Consider the following 11,549-nt stretch of genomic DNA (forward strand, 5'->3'; position numbering starts at 1 on the left):
GGCTTGCAAGGGCTGGGTGGCCACATCCCCTTCCACTGTGTCATCTGAGATGGTGTTCAGGGCAGCTTCCTCCGTGTGACATGAGGATGGCCGCTCTACCCCATCACACCCGCTACTTTCAAGGCCTCTTTTTGCTGCCAGCCAGTGCAGCTTCCCTCCTGACCTGCTGGGGTAACGGCCGTTGACGTCCTGATTTTATTGAAAAGTCTCATGTTTTTACAATATTTTCAAAGTTCCCAAGTGACTTCCTTCCCTCTCCACCACAGCAAGTTCCATGCAAATGCCTGGCTTGTCAGTCCTCCTTTTCAGGTGGCTGCTGCCTGGGCTTGTCTTCGGGGCTGCGGGTCAGATCCAGTATGCAGAATGATAGAAAAGGAGGGTTGGAAAGGAGCTCAGGAGGTCACATCTCGTCCACCCCCTGCTCGGAGCAGGACCCAGGCATCTTTGTTCATTTCAGACCTGGTGCTTAGGAAACCAGGAGCTGGGCATCGTTCGGGAGGAAGAAGAGGCTTCTCCCACCACGTCGCTGCATTGCACTTCACCCTGGGTCTCTGGCATCTCCCATTATAGCATCTCCGCACTCCCCTGGTCCCCCAGCATGCCTGAATCCTTTCGCCTAGCAGCTTCTGCCGTTTCAGTGCTGGCCTGGTTGCCAGTTTTACGGTGTGAGCAGATGTCCACTGGGGACGACAGTGAAACCATGACACTCGCCTTCAGACAGTGATTCATGCTGGGATGTGAATCTCTGTTGACCGCGTGCAGGCTCCAGTTAGCAGGTACGACTCCAGGCGGGGTAACAGACTTGCACCTACTCCTATTAGATTCCTGGCCTGCTCAGCAAGTGCAGCAACCCGTTTCCTTCTTTCTTTGCACTTACAGGCTGGAAAACAACACTGGGGTATGCATCAAACGTGCCTGGCTGTGGCAGATCCAGTGCCATTATTGTTTAGTAGCTCAACTGTTCTTCAGTACCTCTCTCTTTTTTTTTCCTTTATCTTATCCTGTGGCATCCACTCCAGAGCATCCGTGCTGCCGTTCATGGACCCCAGATAGGCTGAAGTGACAGTGGGATGTGAGAGGCATTTACTCCCTTTTGTTTCGTCTGGATTTCTGCACTGCCCGTTGCAGACTGCGATGGGAAGTGTGTAGTAAACACCTCCCTGAAGCCAGCTTCCTTTTGGCTGAAGACGGCTTCACGTGAAGAGCCGCCTGGCAGCCTGCAATGCACTAAACCATCAGGGAGGAAACGTTCTCTTGCTGCTTATTTACTATTCCACTTGAACCTGCTCTATCTCCTGGTGTGCTGTTTGCGTCACGAGCTGCTCAGTAATTGTGACCATGGGTTTCAGTGCACCAGACCGTGCCATATGGCGGGGAAGCAGCCCAGTTCTTGGGGACCGGTGGAGATCACTGCATAGAGTGGACTCCTATGGATTGGCAGCTCTCTACTTTTTGGACCGGATAGGAGGCTGGTTCGTTTGCATTTGGGGCTTGCTCTTTCCTCACAGACTGCGCTATGTGAGTCTAGGACTCGGGAAGGATCGCAGCTTCCCAGGTCCAAGGCCTGTCTTTAGTCCTGCGTTAGTGATAGCAGAAGTGTTCCAGTCCTCTTCCCCCATCCACGTACCCTGGAGGGGCCTGCTGCTAAAGAGGGGGGCTCTCCTTCACACCTTGAGTCTTTGCTCCTAGAAGTACCATCGAGATGTCAGATAGATTTCATAGGCATCAGGGCTGGAAGGGACCTCGCGAGATCATCGGGTCCAGCCCCCCGCCCCAGGGGCAGGAAGTCAGCTGGGGTCGGATCACCCCAGCAAGGTGAGCATCCAAGCATTTCTTAAAGGTCTCCAGAGTAGGTGCTTGCACCACTTCTGGGGGGAGTCTGTACCAGACTCTGGAGACTCGGATGGAGGAGTTAATTAGCTCTCCATCAGCTGTTGACCCACAGACCTTAGAGCCCGAAGAGAGGAACCGGCAAGGGGTGATGATGAGGACCAAGGCATCTGCATTGGCCATCATCTTCACTTTGCCTGGACATTTGTTACAAGGTGCACTGATGCTCTGGCCCTAGTTTGATACCAGTTCTTTGAGGAGAGAGCAGAGGAGTACAAAGCCCTGAGCCCCTTGGCCTCTTCCTTCATTCCCAGTGCAAGCCGAGACCATGGGGTGGCCCTGACCTGGTGAGATGCCAGAATAGTCCCTACGATGTGCAGCGTGCCTCAACATCAGGAGTTGCAAGAGGTTCTCCAAGATCTTGCCAGGCTCGGGCTGCTGTGCCCGTCAGAGAGCCGGTGTGGTTGCGCTTGGAGACCTGGTCTCACCTCGCACAGAAGACGGTGAAGCAGAGAAGAATAGTTTGGCATCAGGACAGTTTCCCCCATAGCTGGTTGTCTCCCTGTGACTCCAGCACACCACCGGGAAGGCCGTCTCGCCCAGCTGCGAGGAAGTCCTTCTCGGCTCCGGTGGGCACCGCCTTCTGCAATGGGCTCTTCTCTTCAGGTAGATAACCATGGTTTTGTTCAGCAAGGTCACTCATACTCTACCTGCATGACAAGCCCTGTATCAGTCATCCCCAATTCCCCTTCTCCAGCCTTCCTCCTCAATATTTATCTGCCTTGTTTGGATATGAAATATTGACTGTGAGATCGCTGCGGAACGGAGAACAAATAGCGCCGGGCAGGGCTGGGCTTGTTTTACTAGAAAATCAAAAGAGTCCAAATGGACGAACTGGGTCATTCTGGGATGGTGATTGCTCCTACCCCTCCCTGGCAGCGAGTCCTTGTCTTGTTCTGGACCCCTCGCTGCAATATCTGGTCGCCACCTTTGTGAACCGTCAGGCCTTCAGAGCTAGCTTAATGGGTTCGATGTTAATCCTGGCCTTTCTGCAGGAAAAATCATGGAGATGCAAGCATAGGTAACGTTTGCCTGGTCAGCAACAGAGGAGGAGACAGCAGAGGTTGGGTACCTGGAGTTGCAGGTGCCAAGGAGACAGGCAGCTGCTTGCTGTGAGACAGCGGGGAGAGATGTACCGGGTGGGCATTGAGCAAAGGACTTTTTCAGGCTGAGGATCAGGAAGAAGTTCCTGGCGGGGGAGGAAATTTTGGCAGCAAAATCCCTGGAGCGTTCTGCCTAAGGCGCTGGAGAGCGGATGGATGAAGGCTTTAGAGAACAGGCTGCAGGCAACAGCCCTGCCAGGGCTCTGGGAATGGAAAGGACAAGATGTGACCCGCTCGCTTTCCTCTGTGATTTGGTGAGACTTGCCTACATTAGTCACCCACCTCCTAATTAACCCCCAGTGATATCACTAAATGTCGCTCCAGTTTTCCTGCCCCTGGCCAGACCCAAGCCAACCCTTTAGCGACCTCTGTGACACGGGTGCTTTTTCTTCGTCTATTTTTTTTTCCAATGGACTGAGCTAAGTATTTCCAATGACAGTGCAAATTTGATTAATCTCCACCATAAAAGGGCATTGTTGCTAGGCAACACTTAACAACACGCACTGTTTCTTGCATGCCATGACTGTTTTATGGCTTGGCTTGCAGGCATTGACTTTGTACTCCTGGACTGTTATCTTCATGGCTGTCCCTGGGGGTCCAGGTACCCGGGCACAAGCTGGGCTGCAGTGCCTGGAGGAGGCAGGCCTTGCCCTCCCTTTGGGATCCATCATTGGACACACCGAATTTTCTTGCAAATATTTTCCAGGCTGTTGGCTCTTTTCTTAATTGTGTGTGTGTGTGTGTGTGTGTGAGAGAGAGAGAGAGAGAGAAAAGCATTCCTTTTCCTCATCAAGATTTTATGAGTCACTGCACATTGATGTTTGAGGATGCCCCCCTCTTCCCCATTCACCTGGCTTAGGAACCTCTCCTTCACCTCCACGAAACTTTCCTTTATGTGCCCCATGGGCTTGGAGAGGCAACTGAGTTTGATATATGGAAGTGTCACCGTCACCAAACAGGGGGGCTTGCCCCCGGGGATGCACATACAGATTTTCAGGGATTACGTGTCAGCCTCTCCTGGTGAGTAGGTGCCCACCTTTCTAGGCCCAGTAGTGTTAAGGTGCCTGTTTCTTCTCTCCAGCTGATGCTCTGTTGACTTGCGTGAAGCCCCGTCTGCCTCCGCACCAGCATCACCTGTCTTGATCAGAGCAAATTGGACATTGGCCCGCCATCTGAATCGGAGAGTTTGTCACCTGAGAAATAAGCAGACGTGATTTCTAGCTCAGCTCGATGGGAATTTTCCCCTGGGTGATGGTGTTTTCATTTCCCGGGTAGGGCTGCGATCGATATTCCCCATCAGGTACCCCAGTGGTGTGCCTGGGCAGAATGGCTTTCGAGCACGAAGAGCCTCTGCGTGAGACACGCACGCCTGCAAAGGTGATGCGGCGGAGGGTGCTTTTTAAATTCATGGATTGAGTTCTTTATCACTTCCGACAGGAGCAGAATTGGAAGACGGTGATGGGAGAACAGCTTTTAACTTACAAGTTCAAATCAAAAGAGTCAACAGTAATAAATTATATATGATCTATTTGAAAGGAGATGCACACACACACACGGCACCCTCCAGCCCCCGCCTCCTATGCTCTAAACAGACGTGAAGGCATTTGATCCCTGAAGGTCATTGATCTACATGAAATCCTTTGACTTGCTTGTATCCAGGAGTCCATGTCATGACTTGCCTTTGTTCTCAGACTTGCAGGATAAACTTTTAACGCCCGCACTTACCCTGGGTTTTATCTGGTCTTTGTGCTCGCTGTTAGAGTCGAATGCAGACGTGTTTTACAAGGCTAATGGTAGAGTTATGCACAAGATATCTTTGTCATGGTAACAAGCAAATAGCAAATGCTGCCCAGAGAAGAGCTTCCATTTTATTTCAGATTCTAAAGATAACGAGGATAATTGGACACTCACTTTTTGTTCATTTAAATTAATAACATCTTGTGATTCTGTAGCATCTTCCATCCAGGGATCTCCAGCTGCGTCACAATGCAAATATTAATTACTTGCTGTTGCAACCCGGTACCCAGCAGTGCTAATTTTGGTTTTCCCTCGTTCTCTAATGCCAGAGGCTGGACTGTGCCATTTTACATTTCACGAAGCCACCCCTTTTTTGTAGAGCCTGCCACACGGCATTCCCCAGTATAAGCTTGTGTTTGAAAGTAAGCAGCTGCAAAGGAAGCCTTTAGTTCTTCTCACTAAAGGCCTATAGGAAATGTGGATGGGAAGCTGGGCAGTTCACCTGAAACTCTAGACACCCTGAAACGATGGCTGTGAGACGCATGAGCTGTGCCACCTCTTCCTGCTGGCTTGCTAACTCTGAACAGACCCATGTATGACAATCCCACGATGGATTGAGGTATGCTGGAAAGGGGAGAGCCCTAAGCAATAGAAATCCTGCTGTGAACAGTCCTGCATGGAAAAAGTTACTTGCATTTCAGAGTAACTTGGACTTGGGTGGTGTTCTGGTGTCCTCGGTGAGTGTAAATGGTTCTGGGAACGGAGCTTTGCTTATGGGCCGAGTATAGGGTTGGGAACAGACATTGCATAAATCACTTGACCCAAATCAGTTAAGTCTGGTACTGCCTTCAGCCAGGTTTATTTCAAACCGGTTTCAGCCATTTTCAAACTGGTTTATGTGCACTGAATGTCTGTTCTGTTACAGGTTTCAACCAGTTTCTGATCACTTAAACTGGTTTATGTGTAATGTCTGTCCCTAGCCTAGGAGAGCATCGCTAGTCTTTAGCTGTATTGGAGCATGCATTTCATTCGGCTCCCTTTTCAAATATCATCTGAAAGTTTAGCTTCACAGCGTATAGTAGGGAAGGACTCTTATCCCCTCATTATTTACTCATAAATTGGGAGCATTTGGGAACCTCCATCATGTACTGGGCCACATTATGCTGGGGCAGTGGAAACCCCAAACTAAACGGGGGTTCCTACCTAAAGAGCAGATGGTCTCAGTAAGAATCTGAGACTCAGCTACCAAAGTGATTGAGCATGATACGAATTCAAGGTAGACACGTGCCTTATAGGCTAACTAAATAAAATGTAGAGAGAGCATAAGCTTCCATAAACTGGAGCTCACTTCATCAGATGCTGTGAAAGGAAAAGCTTATGCTCACTTTATCTCTTATGTAGTTAGACTGTGAGGTGCATCTCTACCCTGCCTTCTGCCTGACTCCAGACTGGCATGGATAACCACCTCTCTGTGCTCATGATACGAACACCCAGAATAAAATGAGACCCACCCCAGTTAAGAGACTTGCCCAAGATCGTAGAAAAAGTCACTTGGACTTGGATGTCTGCCCTGACCACAAAATCATCTCCGATCTAGAAACTGGGCATCCTGTGAACTGTCTTAGACCTCTGCCATAGCAGCAAGTGCTTATTAAATTATGGCTGGCGTTTTGCTGTTTGCACGCCCATCTTTTTGTTACTTTGAGTAACTCATTTATTATAAAAAGCCTTTTAAAATAGATTCTTGGGTTCACTTAGTGATGTGGGAGTCAGAAGCAAATTCAAAACTTACTTAGATTTACCAAAGCAAAAATCAGACTACGGTTTGTGTTGCCCTCAAATCTCCACTTGGCTGTGTCCATCTGGAGTTGTAACTTGTCCAGTGTGAAGCACATGTGGAAGGACAGAGCTTCGACTTCTCACAGACTCTGATAAATACCCTGTCTATCTGCTCAGTATCCGTGTGGGATGCATGGAAATGCAGGTATTAGATGAACCTCAAATATGGCTTTATATAGTTTTATGTTCCTGTGGCTCTGAGCAGGCTATAAATACCAAGGTGGATGGCCCAAGTGGTTAAAAAGAGAAAGTTCTCTTCCCCCATCTCTAATAAAGAGATGATATTTGATTTCATGCTCATCTTCCTACGTTTCTTTTCCTACCTATGGTGTCTTATCTGCTTATGAATGGGTTTTGTCCAACCGCGTAAGGAGAAGGAGCTGAGATTTCATCAGCATTAACTGTCCTGTTTTGAAGTTTGCCTGTCTCATTTTCTGAGGCAGCGGCTGCTTCAGTGGATAAAGATAACAGCCACTCCTCAAAGGACCGCAATGCTTTTTTTTTCTCCTCTGGCACGCTGTACTAGTCTCAGGCAGCTCCCCGGATTAGGACCGTTCTGTTCTGGGCTTGGGCTGCATGTGCGGAGACAAAGCAAGTAAAGCAAGGCCCTGCACTTATACAAGCTAAATCTCTTGGTTGCGCAGCAGGGAACCGAGGCATCTTTGTATTTCTGGGTTAATGCATCTCCGTGCCTGTGCTCCCTGCGCAGGCATCAGCCTGGATGGCAGCTCTCTAGGCAATTTTGCAAGATGCATCATGCATCCGGCCAGAGTTGGATGGATGCCTCTTTCTCAGGCAGCTTTTCACTGCTGTCCTAAGGGCCGTAGTGATAGGACCAGGCCATCTGGTGTGTGTTGGTCAAGAGTCTTTCTTGGTTGTACCTGGTCCTGTTACTGCATGACATGCCCAATGCTGCTTTTTCCCCACCTATGAAGCCTTGACAAGAGTCAGCCGGGCTGAGCAGGGGCAGCATCTCTGCTGACTGCAGAGGAAGTGCTAAGGCAGATATTTGCAACCAGGGTGTCACGAGCTCCTTGCAAGGGTGCCACAGGGGGCTGTGCAATGTTAGCACTGCTAGGGGTGCAAACATATTTCCCGAGATAAACCCAGAGATTTCCAGCAGAAATTCACAGCCGTGGTCTTTGCAACAGAAAAATTGCTTGATTTACTTTTCTGTAGTCAAAGAAAGAGTGAAAGCTAGGAGCTAGCATTTTCCAGGCAGGGGTGTCAAGTCTAAAAAGACTGAGGCCTACTGTGCTAAGCATTCACAGCATGCTGCAAGGCATGACCCTGAGTTTGGTGCATCCTAACAGAGCCGTAGCCCTGCTGCCTACCAGAAGTGTCAAGCAAAGTGGCCCATGGAGCAAGTGGAGACTTGCTGTGGACACAAAGGGACATTGCTACTGAGATAAAGCAGCAGATTTCTGGAGGGAGAGAAACTGTCTGCTGTGACTGTTCGGTAGCATTGCAGCCTGCAGAGCCCACGATGAATGACAGCGAGGGCGGGGGCTTCGAGACATGAGTTGTAGTTTCTCTTGACTTTCCCTTTGGCGGTTTTTGGAGAGGTCCTGTTTTTGTGCATTGTCTTGTGTATTGTGGCCTGCTAGCTGTCTTTGTGCGTCTCATCGTCTTCTTTTTAAGGCAGTAGCAAAATGGGTCCTTGTGTTTGTTTCTTCATAAGCTCGCCCCATGGCGGGAAGGTAGGGTAGAAAGAGCCCCTGCTCCCCGGGGCTCTTGGTGCACGATGAGCAGTGCACAAAGGGCAGCCGGACACATTAATCGAGATATCAGCACCTCGCAGCCAGCTGCAGTAACGCTAGGGAAGAGGAGGGGGTAGTGCTGATGGATAGACATTGCCCTGGTGTAGACACTGGAGTCCAAGGTCACAAACAGAGAAGCAGAGGGTCCCTTGTTAGCTCACCGTGAAAGCACACCAAGCATGCAAGGTAAGTAGCGCTGCCCGGGGCAGACTCACTCCTCTGTCCATGTCTGAGTTATCCACGCTATCAAAATCAGGGAAGATAACAGCTCCCCACTTTTGCAAAGTTTCCTATCTATGAATGATACACACTACGTAAGTGAAAAGTGTTGTTATGGTGTGATAATTTACCAGCATTAAAATCTCTGACATCTCATTCTCCCAATGAAGCTGGCAATGAAAACTGAAAATGGCACAGTGTGAACTCCTTCTGGTGGCAATGAATGTAAAAAAAACAATGGGAAACAGAAGGGATGTAATGTCTTATTGCAATCTTAAATGCTAATTTCCAAGTCCTGCTCGACTCATCTCACAATTGTCAAGATGTGAAACGTTAAGATAGTGGGAGAAAGCCATGATCATTTGTTACAGAAAATACACGTTTTCCTCCCTCTCCATTCCCTGTCCAGAGTTAAAAGGTGTCACTGGATTTTAAAAATTGTCTGGATAATGTTATGACACATATTTCTAGCTAGGCTGGCAGAGATAAAAAGAAGCCAGTCTCTTGCATCCAGGAAAAAGCTGATTGCCATAGGAGTTGGGGAAGAATACTCAATTGGCCAGTCGCAGTTTTTCCTTTGGCCTAAACATCAGGTATTGCCCGTCGCAGGCTACCGGATCTAATAGAGAATTGGTCCGATTCGGTGCCGTAATCAAGACAGCATTGCTGCATCTTTCCTCCAAGGGAAGAGCAAAAGGAATAACGATGCCAGGAGGATTGTATGACGTGGCAAAATGATTCCTCCTCCTCCCCACAGCGGTGCGAGGAAGGCAGCAAGCGGACAAGATGAAACCGCTGCACAGACTAAATTCTCTTGACTCCATAGGCGGGTGAATCTCGCCCGTTGGGTGTAATGTCCTTGCCTGCATGCTGGAAGGACACGACAATGAAGAGTAATATTAGCAAGTCAGGGGAGAGTGGTAGGGGCACAAGCAAGCCTGTAATCAGATGAGACTTCATGAAAAAAAAGATCCCAGGTTTATGGCTCCCGTTCCTTTTTGGGGGGCTTTCTGCTGCTTCCCATCAAGGAAATGCTGCTGTGGCTTTTTTTCACAATCCAACGGGCTTTATGGAAAGGCCTTGGCGGTCTTGAGCAGCAATCTGTGTAAGGTGAAAGGGCTCCAGCATCATCTCCTTGCAATCAGGCCACTGCATCTGAAAACATTATTTGGTTCGTGAGTACGATGTTGCTCTTCCTTGGCCGTGGGGCAAGTCAGAGACACTTTTGGCTCTCTGCGTCTCTGGGTTTCTTGACACTTGCCAAGTAGGGAGTCCCTTTGGGGCTAGGAGCTTGCACAGGATGCGGCCGCGGGGAGATCCGATCTGCCCCGTGGATGGGGTGTGGAGGGCAGCGGGTGTCCATCTGAAACTGGACAAAATGAAGGGCTGTGTGTGGCTAAGTGCACATCGTTCTTCTTGCCAACAACTTCCCCAGGGGCGGGGAGGCCCAGGGGTGCGTGTAGGAGCCCCTTGAAGAGACTGCAGCGCAGATCCAAGGATGGACTAAAACAGCTTGTAGGCTCAGGGCTGGGGCAGAATAGGGGCCTGGCGCAGTTGCCTGCATGAAAGGGTGATGGGGGTTTTTGCTCCTTTTTCCTCGTGCACGTGAGAGTCCCTGTGTGGGCCAAGCAGGCTGCCCCCCTTCGGTGCACGAGGGAAGCCCCCAGAGGGGTCTGGGCTCAGACGGAGAGACAGGCTCGGTGTCCGCTAGAGCAAGAGCTCGCCAAGCTCAGCCAAGGGACTCAGCCTCCCCTCTGACTGCCTGGGTTCCTATCCTTGCATTTTTGGTCCTTTCTAAAATGCTGCATTGCTTTCCCAGACCACCCTGCCTGGACCCCGTAGCCCATTCTCACGTAAGTGCCGGGCACCATGGCCGTGTGATGTTTTTTTTATGGCCCTACTTAGCTGAGAGATTAAACGTGATGTTCAGATTATGTAGGACATTAACTCCGAACAATAAGCAAAAAAATACAGTAGCAGCCCTGCTATGAAGACGTGGAAGGCTAGCTTTGCTCTAGAGCACTGCGGGAACCACGGCTTCAGGTGGAGGTGGGACGGGGGAGGCTGCCCAGCGTCCATCCCTCTGTCCAGCATCGGGCTGCTCTCTCCTCCCGGGTGACCTGCTCGGGAACGGCACGTTTCCGGGCTGCAGGAGCGGAGGGAGGATTTTTTTACACAGACCCCTTTTCACATAGCTCTGTGGAAGTCCCCTGACCTGGCTGGGGGCTTTGCAAGCAGGTGAGTCCGTGATGATCGGTCTCTTCGTCCCGGTCCCCGGTGCGGGTCCGTGCCGGAGCCTGGCAGGCAGTCCGGGCAGCGGTGCCAGGTAGCGCCGGACAGGACCCCGAGTCCTAGCTTTGCATCTCGCCAGGAGTTGCAGCGCGCTCGTCTTGTCTCTCAGACAGTATTTTTATGTGAGCTGATGGTTGCCAAGGTAACGGAGGCTTAGGGGAGTCTCGCGTCGACGTAGCTCCCTGGCCTCCGCGAGCGGTGGGAGCAGATGTTGGATGGAGTCCGCGGAGCCGGGGCTGACAACAATGAGCGACGCTTGCAGCCGTTGCAGATGAAGGGAGCTGGAGAGAACAATTTGCTGAGCCGCGCTTGGGTGTGAAGCAGCAGGTTCAGGGCTCGTGCTCTCTCCCCCACTTTTTAATTTTTTTTTTAATTTGATTTTTTTTTTTTTTTTGTTATAATTTAGTATTCTTGTCTCACCCCACAGGGGTTCCTCAGCCGCCGGCTTAAAGGCTCCATCAAAAGGACAAAGAGCCAGCCCAAGCTTGATAGGAACAGCAGCTTCCGGCACATTTTACCTGGCTTCAGGAGCGTGGACAATGAAAGGTAAGAGGACGCTTCTGTGCGTGTTGCATGCGAATGGGGGATTGCTTTTCCTGGGCTGCACGCATTGTGTTCGGAGCAAGGGCCAAATATGCAGTTGAGGTTGGTTTGCTTCATCTCAGGAAGGAGGAATCTTAATTTGCTGAAGTGTGCACTGTGCAAATCC

General features: G+C 50.2%; 1 protein-coding gene across 10 annotated transcripts in view; it reads left to right on the forward strand.

Moving 5' to 3' along the window:
- DAB2IP (DAB2 interacting protein) overlaps window positions 1-11,549 on the forward strand; it is a 272,314-nt gene that overhangs the window by 123,276 nt on the left and 137,489 nt on the right. For all 10 annotated transcript variants that reach the window (XR_003092149.1, XM_014526707.2, XM_025193999.1 and 7 more), the window contains exon 3: window positions 11,268-11,386. Coding sequence is in view for 9 of the 10 variants with exons in the window: in XM_014526707.2 (XP_014382193.1) it covers window positions 11,268-11,386 (119 nt within the window). In the remaining variant the exon portion in view is untranslated. The remainder of the gene's footprint in view (window positions 1-11,267; window positions 11,387-11,549) is intronic.

The sequence above is a fragment of the Alligator sinensis genome, unplaced genomic scaffold (genome assembly GCF_000455745.1).
Source record: "Alligator sinensis unplaced genomic scaffold, ASM45574v1 scaffold611_2, whole genome shotgun sequence".
Classification (NCBI taxonomy): Eukaryota; Metazoa; Chordata; order Crocodylia; family Alligatoridae; genus Alligator; species Alligator sinensis.